Source organism: Chaetura pelagica, unplaced genomic scaffold (genome assembly GCF_000747805.2).
Source record: "Chaetura pelagica isolate M959 unplaced genomic scaffold, ChaPel_1.0 scaffold386, whole genome shotgun sequence".
Classification (NCBI taxonomy): Eukaryota; Metazoa; Chordata; class Aves; order Apodiformes; family Apodidae; genus Chaetura; species Chaetura pelagica.
In genome coordinates, this window is record NW_009953703.1 from 1,691,541 (window position 1) to 1,708,735 (window position 17,195).

General features: G+C 42.5%; 1 protein-coding gene across 1 annotated transcript in view; it reads right to left on the bottom strand.

The window, feature by feature from the left end:
• Nucleotides 1-13,946: 13,946 nt before the first annotated feature.
• HNMT (histamine N-methyltransferase) overlaps nt 13,947-17,195 on the bottom strand; it is a 14,203-nt gene continuing 10,954 nt past the window's right edge. Inside the window, exon 6 of the mRNA XM_010000371.1 lies at nt 13,947-14,302. Coding sequence (XP_009998673.1) covers nt 13,947-14,302 — 356 coding nt within the window. The remainder of the gene's footprint in view (nt 14,303-17,195) is intronic.

A 17,195-nucleotide genomic window follows, 5' to 3' on the forward strand; every position in this document is an offset into this window, starting at 1 on the left:
GAGTGGTTTTCCATTTGTAGCTAGGACATCTGAGCAAAGCAGCTGACACTCTTCGCCATTCAAGGTGGCTGGTCCTACTGTTTGTCATCTGGCTGTTATCCCCTCAGCAGCCCAGCAATGCTCCATCAGTGCTCCAGTCTTTTAGTACAGCTACTGGAAGTGTCACTCACAAAGGGGTGGGAAAGGTCTACACAGCCCTCCATGGGTTTATGGAGGGGAAAGGAACTGCGTGACTCCAGTTTTCTGGTAGTTTCAGAACACAGGGGCATGTCATTTAGACAGGAATGGAGTCATCCTAAATTAACTTCTCACAGACCTCCCTCAGTTTTTGGAAAGGCCTCATTTACTTATATGTATTCCCAAAATATGTCCCCAGAGAGCCCTGACTGTGATCAGTGTCAGGTATGAGCTCTGCAGTCTGCAACAGCATAGGAGCTCACTGCTTCCCCACTGCCCATCAACAGTTAAAGTGAGAATTTCCATCTGGGCTGTGCAAATTGGCTGCAGACTTTTCGTATGGAGGGAATGAAGTGAGAAACAGGGAAGGAGCCCTCACCTTCTGCTTTTCTGGGAGCAAAGACTTCTCAAAGGTCCTCTTATCTTCTGGATCAGTGGAAATCCTTAAAGGAATGAAGGGAGAAAGGGTATTAGGAGATTCCCTAAGAACAAACAAAGCAGAAGCATCTCATTGCCTAGAGAAAAGCAAAGAGGTGCTGAGGGACAGAAGCAGAAACGAATCATCTCCATTCAGGTCATCTCTTCCCACTAAATAAAGCTGAAAGCTGAAAATTAAAGCTGCCTATCTCCCAGCTTTTAGAAGAGGAAGAAGCATAGGTTACAAAGAAGGCTACCCTCCTCCCAGCCAATCTGTGGCTTTAGCAGCAGCTTGGGATCTCTGGCAGGCCATAGCCCACTTCCCAGCAAAATGAACTCCACGGAAGCTGAGTGCAGTTTTTAATGTTTAATGACACAAAATCAATTGGAAGTGGATGCTGGCTTCAACAATCAATTGTAGGAGATCTCTCAGAGAACACAAGAAAGTGGGAGAGTTTCCATTAACCCAGGAAATCTCATCAGGTTATAAACAACCCTGCACTCCAACAAACATATTAATAACCCTGTCCTCACTCATTTCTCATGTCTCTGTAAGAAGATACAGTTTTGTCACCAGTAAATTCATATCTTGGTCTCTGTTCCACCCTTTCATGGCACAGACACACAAACATCCATGAGCACCTGAACAGAGTGAGCTCTGAACCATGGCTAACAGTTGCTGCCCCATGAATTGCCCCCGGCCTGGAAATATCCAAGATATTGGGTAGGGATCCCAAGGAATAAAACCCCTGCTCGTGGGCTCTGCCCCACAACAAAAGGCTCCTTAGCCAAAATACAGGACAGGGAGCTGTCCTGCCCTGTAGCTCTGTGGGAAGGGGCTCCCTGGGGACATGCAGGGGGTAGCACAGCCAAGTCCACCAAAATGCTTGTGGATGGCCACACTCAGGGGCTGTTTGGTCACTGAGAAGGTGCCTGCAGATTGTGATGGGCTTTGTGCCATTTGCCAAGCTTTTTGCTGCATGGCATGAAGTGCCCTTTTCCTGCTCTTGTTTTGCTCAGACTGGGGGAGTGTGATGCCTCCTGCTAGCTGAAATCTGAAAAAGAAATTAAGAAAAAGTTAAGTTTTGCTTCTTTTAAAAATCCCAGGACTAAACAAAGTTAGGAACAGCCCCAACTGCAGCTTAATACAAATCAGGAAGCTGTTTTCAAATGTTGCAGGTTCGCTCCAGGACTCCAGCTAAGTGAAGTCAAGGCAGGGTTTGTAATGCACAATTTAATCAGTGAATTTGTAGATCTCAAAAGGCATGCTTAATTTAATATTGTTTCTAATGGCTATTGTCTTCATGCTTGCCTGTTTCCCCGGTGTTTTTCCCTTTTGTAATTACTTGAATGGGCACTTCCAGGTGTGCTGCATATATTAGCAAGCAGTTTCATTTCAGTAATGAGTGAGATGCTTTCAGTGTTTATTTCTTGATTGCCCTAATACTTACTTTAATAAAGGTCCCAATTCTTCTAAGGGAGAAAAAACTTAACATTTACCACTCTTTTCTGCCTCACTTTACTCTTTTACCTATGCAGCCCTTGAAAACAGAAGACTTACCTTCTGTCCAGGGTTAGACCAGATTTAAATTATCAGAGAAAAGTAACACTGAAAGGGGCTGCTTGGTTATTGCCTGTCAATTATTGGGACGATCAGTAAGCCCTTGTTGAACTTAAAATTCCCTTGGTCATCAGGACCTCAGGACTATTTTAAGCTCTGTTAGGGGTACCTGCAGCACCCATTTCCTGCACACCATTACCATCCCTTAGCATTAATGTGCATTTTTCCACTCTTTGCCCCCTAGGGTGCAGCCTGGGGACTCATGGGGTGAGCCTGCTGCTGATTAAGACCATGCCAGGATTTCAGCATCAGCAGACAACCTCCATTCTGCAGCTGAGAGGCATTTATTATACATGCACAACATCCCTTTGCCACATGCTAGTCTAATTTTCAGATTAGCTGTTTATTAGCATCATTACAAACATGGCTCTTCATCTTCTATTAAGTGGTTCTGCAGCCACTGTGCTCCCACATGACGCCTGTGAGGAAGCACTTGGCTCACTAAATTACCCTGCAAATGTCAGGCTGGCTCTGTATGATTAGCTGTGCGTCTTACGTCCTTTTTATTAGGATTTTGTGTCTTGAGGGTGCCCTGTGGCATATAGATTTTTTAAAATACAAACCAGTGTCATTTCACTGTTTAAAAGAACATTTAATTAAACTGGATTTGTTGCTTGTATGGGGCAAGTTAAATGAAAACTAAATAGATGGCATATGATTACATGTTATTAAGAAGAGCGACTGCTCCAGAGACCAAAGTCTTTTAACACAACATTAAGCTGAGCTCATTTCATATGCACAGGTTAGCTCTGGCCTGTGAGGAGAACATATTTTGAGAAGATCAGCAGAATGGTTATGGGCACTAAAGAGCTTTTAACAAAATGTGTGTTTCAGGGAAGAAACCTTTCCTAAGCTAGATTTCAGTATTCTAATGACAGAAATCAAAGCTTCACACTGATTCTTGGTAACCTTTTAAAAAGTACCACTTTTATACTATCAAATGAAAATGATATGGTTGCCTTTGCTTATTATTTCTCTACCTATAAACTAACAAAGGGCTGCAGTGAGTATAAAAAGAAAATTAGAAGTATTTTGTAGGCTTAAGTTGTTGGTCACAGCATGGTTTTTAAATGGTTTTTGGGAAAGCAAAAGGAATTGTAATTAAAAACTCTAAAACTCTATTACACAGTTTCCTATTCCCTACTCCATTTATGTTAACATCATTGATACAATCAGATTTTTTAAAGAAGAGCACTCAACAGCTTTCCTTTACAGGCATCCTAACCTGGTTTTTGAAAGTCCACAACACCCATGTCCTCTATCCCTGTCCCTAAAATTCTGACTGTGAGCCTACAACACCCTCAGCAGTGATCTGGCACTTGGTGGGCAAAAGCTGCTGTGTTTAACATGAATTGCAGCCACTTCATCATATCCTGATAGCTCCCAGCTGCTCTGAGGTTAGGATTGCCTTTGGTGTTTTTGCCCATAATTTGGAGCAGGGATAAATGTTTGAGTGTGCACCACTACATGTTACTGGCTGGATGTCACAGTCCTGTCCCCCTTTTCCTCCTATGTGCCCTCCTTGCCTGTTGATCTACCTGTTACTAAGGCTAAAACCACAAAACTGACAAGCTCTAGCTCAAGCTGTCTTCAGATCCTCACAAGGACACCACATCTATTTTCTTTGCTCACAAGCAAGCACTCACAGTGAGAGCTCCAGAGAGGCAGATCTCAGCGTGAGGTTCATGACGGAAAATCATTAGCCAATTGAGATCTTGTATCTAAAACTGGAATTACCTGTTTCTTCCAAGAGAGCAACTTAACATCAGGCTGCTTGGTATGTAGCTACTGGTGGGACCAGTGCTGCATGTCCCTGGTAGGTGGCTCCTGAGCGCCATTGCATTTTGTGCAAATAATCCATGTCAGTGGTGAGGACACTGGGCTCACAAACCTCTTTCAAATCACACAGAGAGCACAAAGATGATGTTTCTCACATGGGAAACGGATGCTCTCAGAGGTGAGGCTGTAACCTTGAGGGCTCCCCAGTCCTCTCTGGAAGGAAGAGGCACCAGTCACCTCATTCTCCATCTCATTCTGGCTTCCCCAGTTCCAGCAGAAGGTTTATAAATCCCTGGGCATGAAGATGCCTAATGACCAGAATATCTGTCTCCTCAAAATGGCAGGGCTTAACTCCTGTGCTCAGCGTTCCCTGGAGCGGGTGTGGGCCGCTCTGCTTGCTGCCTTCAGCACTGCCCCAAGGCACCTTGCTCCTGGGAGCTAAATCCTGACTCCTCAGACACCTAAGGACTTGGGATGCTGAGTGTTGCCACAGTAAATGTCCCTGATTAATAACCAGAGTAACTCTTGCTTGTGCGTTAGGCCAGATATGTCCCTCTACCTCTATCTAGGTCAACGAGAGCCTTGGGAGTGCAGAACTGTGCTCTGAAAAAATGCAGAAGAGATTTTCCTATTTTAAGGTACTTTAATTGCTTTTCATGCTTTTCATAATATCTGAGGGGAAGCTGCTTCCCGGGACTGCCACTTCTCCCACTCACATCTCTTCTGGGAAGAGTTGGAGATCTCGGCCTCTCCTGCACCACAGCCCACAGCTTTGCTTCTATGAGGGTCCCTCTCTAGCTGATCTCTCTTGTCTTCTCAGCCTGTCTCCTTTTCATCTTTCTGTTTTGACTGCAAAAGAAACAGAGCACATCCATTCCTTGCTAATGTGAGCAAGAGAAACTGAATTCTAGCAAACAAATTGAAACAACTCAGGCAGTCTTGGAGTAACTCTGCCTTCCCAATGGAAGTGTGATTTGTCCAGAGGTTGAGCTTATAAATTCTGGGCTTTGAAACAGTCTCTTAAACAGAGACCCTGCATGCTTTTTGTTCTTTAACACAACCCACCCTCTGGGCATGTCAGTACAGTTGTGACTTTGAGGTGAGTTGCAACCAATAGGAACATTCAGGCACATAATTAGCAACTTTGGAAGGGGCTGCTGTGGGCAGATGGGAGCCAAAAAGGCTGTGCTTGTTGTAAGTCAGGCTTTTATATATATTGGCATGGAAGTCCAAAGCCATGTGTGATGAATGACCTTACACGTCGATAAGCCAGTTGAACAGTAAACCATGGCATCTGTGTCCATTGCTTAGGTACATGGCAGTTCTGACCTCTCTATAAATCATGCCAGAATTAGGTTTCCCTTAGTTGTCTGGGTTAACCTTTCCTGCCATGTGGGCTAGCTACCCAGGAGCTTAAATCAGTGGTTCAACTGTGTGGCCTGAGGTTCACATGCAAGGTAAGGAAACCCAGATTTCTCTGGCCATGGTCCTTTTCCTTCCAGCAGAGCCCAGTTGCTGTCCTAGAGCACAATTTGTCTTCAGGCACAGCATCAAAGCCTCTGTGAGACAAGAGGAGGAGTACCTAGGACCAGACCAGGACCAGAAATACTGCACAATTAGTGCTGCAAAGGCTTTGCCTTTGGCAAAGTACAATCTTTTAGTCTGGGAGGGTTTTGAATTGTAATTTTTTATACCCCCATACCTTTACCTGCTGCCAGCCATACAGCACTACAGCAACCCATAGGTACATGAGTACATTTATTTCATTGCTGGCCTTCTGCCCTGACAGTATGTCCATCCCAGCAGTTCACCTGGCTCATTTCAGGAAAGATCCCAGTCCCAGTAATAGCTTCTGATGGAAATCTTCTGTGATTGCTGATTCTCAAGCTTTCTTGGGTTTTGTCATTTCAGGCAGCCTTAGCATCTGCCTCACATCACAAAACCTGAGACTGTTTTATACACATATACAGCAAAAAGGCTTTTTCTTAGAATTTACTTTAAATTATTATGCTATCATGCCACTGCCTGTGTCTTCCTTGGGATTAAATGCAGGACATCAGGGTTCATGCTCCTGTGGGCTGTGCAAGCACTGTTTTCAACAGCCTAATGCTCACCCTGGGCTTAGATGTCAGTCATTATTAGGAAAGAAGAATGAAAATCAGGAAGATATTTAGTGCGTGAAATGGGTAATGACACTTCTGTGCTGTTATGTCATGTGTTGTGTCTCCAGTGATGGTCATTTCAGCTCAGGTCACAACGAGCCCTGAATGGTTGGACTATCATGACTGTTTATTTAGTGTCTCTCCAGCTGTGGTTACAGGTAGGGAACTAGGGAAGAGTATCCTATACATCTTATCTATGCAGGGCAGGCATGTATGATAGTTTTCCTCAGTATTTTTCCACCTATTTCCGCTCAGGGACCTCCTACACTGGACTCTGGGTGTTCCTCTTCAAAATACTTCTCACCCACTATGTAGTTGTCTTCTCTTGAAGCCACGTGAAGGTTTAACATCTGTTCCTCTTTCTGGAGGAGTCCCAGAGGTCACCCAGCTGCCATGGGAAAAGCCATCTCCTTCTTTGGGGTTTATAGAACTGAGCAACAGCAGCCCTGGGGGAGGCAGGTGCTGTCAGAAAACTCATCTGCAGTCACTGATCCAAATTTGGATCAAATGCTTATAGTCTCTTCCATAAATAACACTCTGTCCTTCACATAAAAAAAATAAAAATAAATAATTTGTTATTTATACAACAAATATACCTAAAACCCACCAACAAAAATGAGGACTCAATTGTGCTAAGGCACTATAAAAACAAGCAGTAATCCCCCAAAGAGCTTTTAAGGAAGGAATTGGTAGTTTGGTTCTCCTAGGAAGACCAGCCACTGTGAATCTGTGAAATATATTTCTATGCAGAGCAGAGAAAGTTGCTGGGCTTTCATTCCTTTCAGTTCTTGATAGCACACATAAAGCACTGAACACAAAGGCAAAGTGTGACTTTGCAACTCAAATCCCAGACACAATATGTGTGCAAATCCTGCCAGTTACACCCACTGATTTCTAAGCAGAAATTTCTTCCTGAATCAGGAAAATCACAAGCTGGGCATTGCTCCTCACTTAAAACTTCAGCCCCACAGTGACTTATTTGATTGCATCAAGCTTCAGAGAGAGGAGCAATCCCAAACCCTTACCATAAAAGCATATTTCTGCCTTCCTGCTATTGCACTGTGTTCATGGAGGTGCCCAAAACAATCATTTTTAGAGCAGTTTGACTCCTGAGCTTGCCTCGATGCGCTTTGAAGCAGTTTGTTCTAAGCAAGTCATGTTCACTATCCTAATCTGACATGAAGCCTGATGGAAAAATCTGTGATCGATTATAGCAGCAGGACAAAGAGATATGAGAGGAAAGCAATGCAAAAGAACAGATATCAATCACTGGTTTGCAACGAGCCTGAAATAGGTAGCTGGTGATATTACTGAGTTTGAAGGCAGTGTAGCACATCTTTTTGCTGTGTGTAGGTAAACACTGGGAGCTGCAGCCTGTTTGTCTTACCGACAGACCGCTTGGGCATGGGAAGTGGGTTTTGAAGTATGGATTTTGTTGGAAGGGGACAAAATAAACTGTTGGTTTGTTACCTTGAAACCAGTGTAGCACATAATGATTGTTTGGAGCAGTTTCACGCGGCTTATTGCTGGTATTTTTAATCTTCTGGGGTTTATATTCACAAATTTTAAAGGGTTGAATATGAAATTTATAATGGAACAAATTTATATTTAATACAAAGTAGCAGACATGACCAACAAACCCTTTAATGTTGAGTTAGATTTTTACTTGTTGCTGGACAAGATCATACTTCAAAGCAAATTAAAAATGTGAAGGCAAATTCTGATTGCAATGCAGGCAACAGAAATCTTCCTGTCAGCCTCAATAAAAGCAGGTGTAAGTTTTCAGCATTAGTCCAGTCCATCCAATTCATGTGTCTTTCTGTCTTTATCTAATCTAATACATGGTCGTGAGATAAATTACAGAAGCATATGATAAATTGCATTGCTATTCATTTTCGGCAAGATCACCTATACTCTGGCCACTAATTCATCTCCACCAGGATCCATTGTAACATACCAGACCCTTGAAACAGCTTCTGAATAATGTCATTTTATTTTCTTTAAGGAAACAAAAGAATTTTATCTGCTGGCAAATACCCTGCTTACTCTCACCAAAATAAATGACACCTCATTGCCACCTCTGCAAAATAACTGGTATAAAAATATCAAAATGTATTTATAGCATGAAGAGTCTCAAAAATATTAGGTCCTTATATTCTGTTTGAGTGGAAAACTATGACGTTTGAGGTTTAGTGTGTCAAAGTGGGAAAGGATTATATGGTTTAGGGATTTCAAAGACTCATTGATTTGGTGATTTTTGTGTTCATTGTTGGTTTTTTTGCTAGACACTTGGTAATACAGATAACACACACAAACCTGAGTAAGAAATCTTCAATATGCTGTAAGACTTTTTTTTTTTTTTTAGTGTTTATTTAGAGCAGTTCACTCCTCTTGAATAAAAGCACAGTTGTGAATCACACCAGTACCACCTTGAACCCACATGTTTATGCATCTCTTTTAGGTACAATTCATATCCATCTGGGAGTGGAAGGAGGAATATCCCACTAAAGCAAAAAGGGAATATATCTTCTTTCCCCTTACATCCCCTGGATCCAACTCTGCCTTCCATATGAGCTCTGCTGGGTAGCCAAGGCTGGTGGTGAAGTGATCTGCAAGGAAATTGGGAAGGTTAGAAGTGAGGTGTTAGGAGGTATGAGCTAATGGAGGCTGACTTTGTGACTTGTAGGAGAGGTCATTGTCCCATTGTCACTAGAATGAAGGAGCACCAGGACAGTAGGTAGGACTGCAGCACAGAAGCTGGTATCAAGCTCATTGATGGCAGAGACCCTTGGTCCCACCACCAGTATAAGCTGTTGGACCTGCTGGAATGGTGGTGAGCACAGGGCTTCATCCTGAGCCAGCCCCATGTGCCACCACTCTGCTTCCAAGGAAGAGGGGAAGCAGGGAAACTGTGGCAATTTTGGCCAGAGGACACGTTAGCCCAGGTACCCCGGCTCAACACCAACCTGGGTAATTGCTTTCTGCTCCTTGGCATTGACACTTCTACTGCCAAAGCCACCTCTCCCTCCTCCTCCTGCCATAAATCACTGGGAAATGGTGCTGAGAACCATCCAACAGCTGCTGAATTTCATCCAGGATCTCACAGCACCTCAACAGTAAGAGAAGTGCTTTTGCATATCCAGTTTGTAAAGCAGTTTGGGGCATTCTGAGATGAGAGACACAATAGGTGTGAAAAGGTGATTATTATATTTACTGCAAAATCCATTCTCCACTCTATGAAATCATGAGCAGTGCTTCAAGACAGAGAGTGTACTGCAGGATGATGTGCAAACCCAGTCTTGCTGGTGGGAGGAATGGTTTTCCTGGTGGTATCAGGGAGGTGAAGCCTTCAGCCTACAATACTTAGGAGCGGTTGAGGCATAATGGTGACATCCAGCTAATTGGATGCATTGCTATGGACACTTGAGAAATATGATAGACAGATGCATTCAGCCAGATAGAAATCCCCTGGTGTAGTGAGCTGAAGTCAATTATGGACTTAAACTGTGAAAGGTTTGACCTGATGTCATTTATGTCTCAAGTCATAATTAACACTTAAAGTTCAACTCTATGGCAATTTTCCTTTAATAACACTTAAATCCCATATAGAGCTCAAAGAATTGCATAGACATGATGAAGGAAGACTTGAGTGGATGCCAGAATTTCAGCTTTAGTAAATAATCCTTGAAACACATTTGCAAGGCATATGGATGGCATCATTGCTCTTCAGTTTCTCCTTTGAAGAGAAATGGGGTTTTCCCAATGCCTCCCCAAAGCCTGTGGCACCTGGAGATAAGGGCTGAGGCTTTTTCAGCTGCTAAACCAACAAAAACTCAGCTCAGCCCAGCTCCCATCTTTTTGTCTTGATATATTCTTAAATTTTACCACAATCTTTGGAAAGATTATAGACAAATTGCTTGCCAAATGGCCTGGGTTTTTCCAATTAGAAGCTATGCAAATGCAGAAGAAGAAAATCTCCATAAACACAGCTTCTGCTTCCAAGATTTTCATGTGGATGAAATATGAATCTTACTAGGGGAAGAAACACACTCTTGAACTGAGACCTTGTAAGCCAAGATGCAGCTCCCTGCAGATTTTTACAGTCAAGTTATAACTGCCTGTAAAGCAGGGGTTTAAAATGGAAGTGCTGACAAAACTTTTAAACTACAACAGTGGAAATGGCGCCGCAATAATTTATAATCTACAGGCAGCTTTGGATTTATTATCACAATGACAAATGCACTGTCATTGTTAATAGGATATTTCCCAGCAAGGACTTCTTGTTATGCAAGCCAGGTTCACTGTGTCATGCAGCATGATAGCAATAAAGTCTACAAGAATTTGTAATGAACTTCAATTACTAATAGATTATGGTTAATGGGAAATATGTGCAGTAAAGATATGGGTTTTTATATGCGCCTTCTGGTACTCTACAAGGCAATGATTTATGCTACAATTTATGTTAACATTCTCCAGTATGAAAAAAAAAAAAAGCAGCCTAAATTGGTGGAAAGCCACTCCATCCATAACAAATCTTTAAGATAATTTTGCACATCATGTAAATGAAGATGTAAAATCAGATATTAATCCATTTCATTTCAGCATTTGTATTTTTATTAAAAATGAAGGCTTTGCCCTGCTGTGTAATGACATTAAAAAACCCTATCGTGGGCTGCAAGCGTGAATTACACCGGTGTAGAAATGGCGACGGCAGCCGAGCTGCAAGTGCATTTGTTCAATTTGCTGTTGTAATTAACAGAGCAGTGACATTATTTTTCTACGTGTGATTTAAAGTAACAGCCCTGAAGCTGCTCAGCCAGATGTGGTTGATGCAGAGGGAATATATACATGAAGACTGGGCTCCTCTGGAGGGGATCAGCCTTTTCCTCCCCCAGCCCTCTCACGCAGCATCGCTCCAAAGCCATTCTTGATCCGCCAGCATCGGGCTGTCCCCTTCCCTGCACAGCAAACCTCCCACAGGAATTACTCTGGGAAATAATCACCTGATGCAGCAGCAGAGCCACAAGCTCACACTCACTTATCAGAGGGACACAGGCCTGGTGCTTGCATGTTCAAAGCAGAGTTCCTCCTCCTCCCTCCTTGCTTCCCTCCAGCTTTTTCCTCCTGCACCTCTAATATATCTGTATATTCCAGGTTTATGTGCCAGTGAAATGAAAAGAAGGATGCCTCCTGATTTAAAACAAAACACTGTTCAGAACTGTCTCTAATTAATGTATAGATGAGATGTTAAGGGTTGCATTTGCCCAGAGTCACATCTCTGTAAAATATTTACACTTAATATCAGAAACATATTTAGCCAGAAAGGGGCATCCATGCATGAAGACCTTTCAGGATAATTTCTGATGTATTTTCTATGTAGGTAGCCTGATGTCCATCTTGCTTCAATCAATCAGTGTTACACTGGTTTAAGACCATTGGGCTCAGCAAACCTCTTTATTAAAACATAAAAATTCCCTGTCCAGGGTGCCAGGGAGGAAGGCATGACCTGCTGGTTCACACATCCACCTGGATGCAAAGGGCAAGGCTGGTCTGGAGATATGCTTCTCAACTAAAATTCTGCTGGTTGAGGTAAGGCACTTTTTGAGAAAAAACCAATAAATTCAGTGCGGAAAGCACACAGGTAAACTCAAAATTTCTATATAAATCCCTGTCTGTGGACAGGCTGGACCCTCCAAACACACTCTGGAATAGCAGTATCTCATCATTGCACAATTAAAGGTGATTCTCACATGAAATCTGGCTCTTCAGGCTATTAGGAAATTGTTTGAGAGATTTACAAAAACTCCTTCACTTTTTATGATCAAATAAGCATAAAATTGTGCTTCCCCACACCCATTTCCTACTAAATACTACTTGCAGTACTTCTTGGAAATGCAGCTGTAACAATTTAACATTAAAAATAATTTATCCTTTAAGGATGCTCTTCTGATTCAGTTTTCCCCCAACCCCTAAATGGAATCAGCTGCATATACAGAATGGAGTTTACTGACTTTTTCTTCAGCACTTTCAAAATTAAATTCTCCTCAGAAGCAAAAGGAATGGCAGAGGACCACCCTGGTGTGTCTAGTTGTAGATAAGAGGATTTTTTCTCCACCCTGGGGTGAAAGTGCCTTTTCCCTGTGTGAATTCTGCTTTTAAATAAGACCCCGTGCAGCTGCACACACCCAGCAAGAGCTCCTAGGCTCTCCCTTTCTGGTTTAAAGGGGAAGAACTTCTCACCTGCGTTCACACTGAGTCTCCTTTTGTGTGTGTTTGAGGTCACAGCCTCTTCTTATCTCTCCACATCCTCATCTTTCCTGCTCTCTCCCACATTTTCAGAACAAATCTCCTCCCAAAACACTAAAAAGCTTTTCTTGTATTTTTTACCTCTGCTAAACCCGAAAATAAGCAGGACATGCGTGTGCATTTTGTTGCTGAGTTTTCTTGTAGGATTTGCATTTGTTTGTTCGTTTGTTTTGGCCTTTCTTTGGCTCCCAAAGACAAGTCAGTCCTGACAGGGTTGATGTGGCAATATTCAGCAGTCACCTCCTTCACATGCACCATTTAGAAGAGGTCATTGACAGCACAAAAGAGCTAAGAAAATAATTGTAACTTTAATTTGTTTCCCATTAGAAATGCATGCAGCAATCTGTTCTAATGAGAGACTTTCTTTCTTTCCCACCTTGACACAGCACTGTAGCAGCTTACAGATACACGAAGGTCTTTTGATGCAGGAGTCTGCATGTAGCACTGTGTAAAAGCTTTAATAGATTTTCTTCTGTTCAACAGCTGAGACATGTCGTGGAAACATTCTGAAATACACTGGAATTAATATTTGCTCACTAGGAGAAATATGTGTTTCAAATAATTCACCCTAAAATGAATATAAACAGCTATTGATGCCCAAAATGGTCTCTGGTAAATCACTTCAAACCATTAATAATCCATATTGTATCAGAAATGTATATGCAAAAAGAAAACATAATGTCTTGCAGCCCAAGCATTACCTAAAGCAAACCATTTCCACACTGAACCAAATGATTTCAATGGCAGGAATCACACCTGCCTCACTGGATCAACTGAGTATTCTGAGTACTTAAACTGTTAAATTCATTCAAGCGATTACATGGCATTCAAGGCCCAGGGGAGGTTTAGACTAGGTATTAGAAATAATTTATTTACTGAAAAAGTGGTCAAGCATTGAAACAGCCTGCCCAGGGAGGAGGTGGAGTCACCATCCCTGGAGGTATTCAAGAGATGTGGTGGCATTTAAGAGCATGCTGTAGTGGGCATGGTGAGTTTTTTGTGGGGTGTGTGTTGGTGGTTTTGTGGAGTGTGGTGGTGATTTTGTGGTGTGGTTTGGGTTTTGTTTGTTTTTCTTTCCCCTGGGTGGACAGCTGGACTTGATGAAATTAGAGGTATTTTCCAACCACAACAATTCTGTGATTCTGTATTCCACCAGGCACTGTGCCTTGTAGAGAACATAACCCTTCTTAAAACCATAAAATCATTTAGGAAAACAGATGCATCAAGAACCAGAGTGGGAACAGCCCCACATGGAGAAAGAACCAGGGGGGTGAAGTACCTTCTTGCTGAACATCCTGTATGATTTAATCAGGTATTGAAGTTCACTTATAACAACAGATATTAATACTGATTTTTTTTAACATGCATCAAAAATTATATCTCAGTACTGAAATAAACCAAGCCATTTATAAAGTACAAAAAACATATTTCAGTTGTTAACAGTTTGCATCTAACTATTTACTTCAGATCAAGAAGAGGTTAACTCATGGCTCAATCACTATTAAACTCAGGTTGTTTCTAAAAAGCACCTTCCCATCCTTTTCCTCACTGCATTCAGGCTTTCTTAATTCTTCTATTACCTGATGCTTTAGTTCAGGAGGAGCAGTTTTAGAAAACTCACAAGTTGCTGTCAGGAAATCCAGCAACAGCTCCCCATCCTTGTTGCCCTCAATAAAACAGCTTGTTATGTCCAGATGGGATGGGAGATCATGCAGCTGATACTTCAGCCCAGCTGAATCCAGTATCCTTTTGATGTCAGCAGAGGAAACATAAACACAGAGAGCATCTCTGGGAAAGGAAGGCCCATACTTCTTCCACAGTGTCTCCCAGCCACTGGTTCCTGAGAGAACAAGAAAAATGCTCAGGAATAAGGAAAAACACTATTTGAACAAAATGTTGATAATTTTGCGTTTTTAGCAGTTGTCCTTGTTGCAAGCCAGGTCTCTTCAGAGTTGGAACATGTGTCCTGGGGCATGGTGGAGATGGCTGCCTCCCTGCTTCTGAGCCTCAGGGTTGGGGGCTGCAGGAGGGGATGGACATGTTGTCTACCCTGGAGCTCCAACACCTCCTACCAAGCCCCCAGCTAAGGTCAGAGCAACTCAGGACACTCAATCCTCCCTCCCTCCACTGCATCCCTCTGCTTCATGCACATGGGCAATATCATTCAGGGTCATCCTTCTATAGCCCACATGCAGAACATAAGCTATTCAGTGCCATCTTCTTGATTTAAACTATTCCCTAGATTTCAGCTGCCTGTTTGGAAGACTAAATCCTCTACTATTCATTCACCTAATTACTTTGTGGTCAAGCTACAACCGAGCTTCCTTGAATCACACCACTCTGTGTGATTCTGTGATACAAGTATTACCAGTCAGCTATCTCTCTACTACCTTAAATACATGGGGTGTAAACCCCTGTCCATATTGTCCATGAAGCTGGATGTGTGATGAAGGAAAAGTCCAGAGGGACAGAGCCCAGAATGAAGCTGCGCCATGCTCCTGGCCTTCAGCCCTTGCCCCCATCACACTCACATTGCCCATGTGGGCAAGGCAGGGGCTGCCCCTCACCCCAAGCAGACCTCCCTAGTGGTGCTAGAGGAACATTTGGCTGTAAAAGATGAAGGGTGAGGAAGGCAAAGCCTCCTGTAGTGTTGGAAACACCTCTAGAACTAAGTCCATGCTGAGCCATGATGTGTGCAAACCTCTGCTCAAGGGATGTTTTACAAAGAAAACCAGCTGGGTAAGCTGAAAACTCCCCAAACATGTCTTCATATCTTTATTTTCCCTCACTCTGGATCTGTGATTCAGCATTTCTGCTATAAATCATTTAAAAAGGGATCACCCAGAATGACTGGACAGAATGAAAATAACTTAAGAGCCTAATGAGCAGCTCTTGAGAGTTATGACTATAAATCTCCATAAGCACAAAAACCAGTTGCTCGGCGGTTTCGCAAATGCTTTATCTGCAAGCAGTTATTTATAGTCAAATAAACAGTTTGGTGTTTAGAAGAGGGGCTACAATATTTTCTTTCACCTGGTGGAAATTGAACACAGAGCACTAATTACAGGAAATGTGCTGGTGTCAGTGTTGTGTGACTCAGTGCCATCTCTGAGCCGAGCAATTATACACTACCTGAACGCAGCATTATTATAATAGCTCTCGATGGGCTCAGCATATGGCACTGCTTTTGTTTTCAAGGCGATGTAAACAGATTTTGTAAATGCTTTCAAAATAACCCCACATAGCTCTTGCAGCCCTCCCTTCTCTCAAGGCAGGGATGGAGCTGGAGAGATCACCGACCTTCACCAACTGACCAAGCCCTCTCCTATCAATCCTATTCCCAGACTGGTTTTTAATTAACACATCCTAATGTGTTTGTGTTGGAGATGACATTACCTTCATTTTTTGAAATAAGCTTTGTTGATCTTTTAGTACTTCTTTTTGCTGTAGTGCTCATTTTCATAGCACTTCCTCCCTCCCCTCTCTATACTCTTCTTTCTCCCAAGGTTGCCCCCTTCCTTTCCTCTCTGCTATTCTCAGCCCTACTCCTCTCTCCCATTTTCTTGCTGGCCCCAGCAATTTCTGTTCTATTCTTCTCCATCAGAAAACAGAGGTGCCTGGCCCAGATTTGACTTCAAATACTTTTAATGAATTCAGAATTTTAATCACATTAATTTTGAATAGACACATGTTCCTTCCTGTATTCATATTTCATGAATATCTAAAGGGACAGGTTAAGCAACAGGAACAGAGTTTCAATTAACTATACACAGGTAATCAGCAGTAGTCTGATATTATAATCTATTCTCATTCAAGCAAAGAACAAGAACAGTGACTCAGATTATTTAAAATAAAGAATTCTTGTAGTGAACTGCTTGAAAACACTTGAACCAAAAACATTTTGGAGAAAACTAGTTTGAATAAATTCAGGTCAGAGAAGTACCATTTTGTTGTGGACACTTCCTGAACATAAAAAAAAAAAAAAAAAAAGAAACTTCATCAAACACATTACAGTTTGCAGACATGGCCAAATTTGGTAAAAAAAAAATCAGCTCAGAACTCTGTGCAAATAACCCTTAGCATCCCTGACAAGAACTATCAGATGTGGCTTTTCATACAACTAAAATTTCCACAGCTTGTGAAGCAAATTAAAGGCTTTTTGCAGTCAAATCAGACTTTGCCATTGCAGTATCTCTATCATACCTTGCCCACAGCATTAAAAGGTCATTGTTCACTCTGCTCCCACATTTTCCTTCTGGGTGGACCACAGAGCATCTCTTTGAGATCTGAAACAGCCTAAGAATGCTGTTTTCCACCCAAAATGATGATGTTAAAGAAATGGGCAGTTTAAAAAGAAAACGAACCATATGTGCTCTAACACCTGCTGTACAGCACAGCCGAGCCCTGTCAGCCATTTGCTTAATGCCTCAAGTCTCCAGGAGTAAGATAATGTGGTGCCCAGCCTGGAAAGCCTTTTACAGAAAAGAGCAGAGGCTGAAGGAGCTGTTGTGAGCAAAAGCCACGGGATGGAGCCTCTCTCTGGCCATCGATTACGGCATGTCCAAAAGAAGGGCAACAAAGCTGGTGAAGGTTCTGGAGTACAAGTCTTACCAGGAGCGGCTGAGGGAAGCAGAAAAGGAGGCTGAGGGGAGACCTTATTGCTCTCTGCAGGTACCTGACAGGAGGTTGTAGCAAGGTTGGTCTCTTCTCCCAAGTAACAATTGATAGGACAA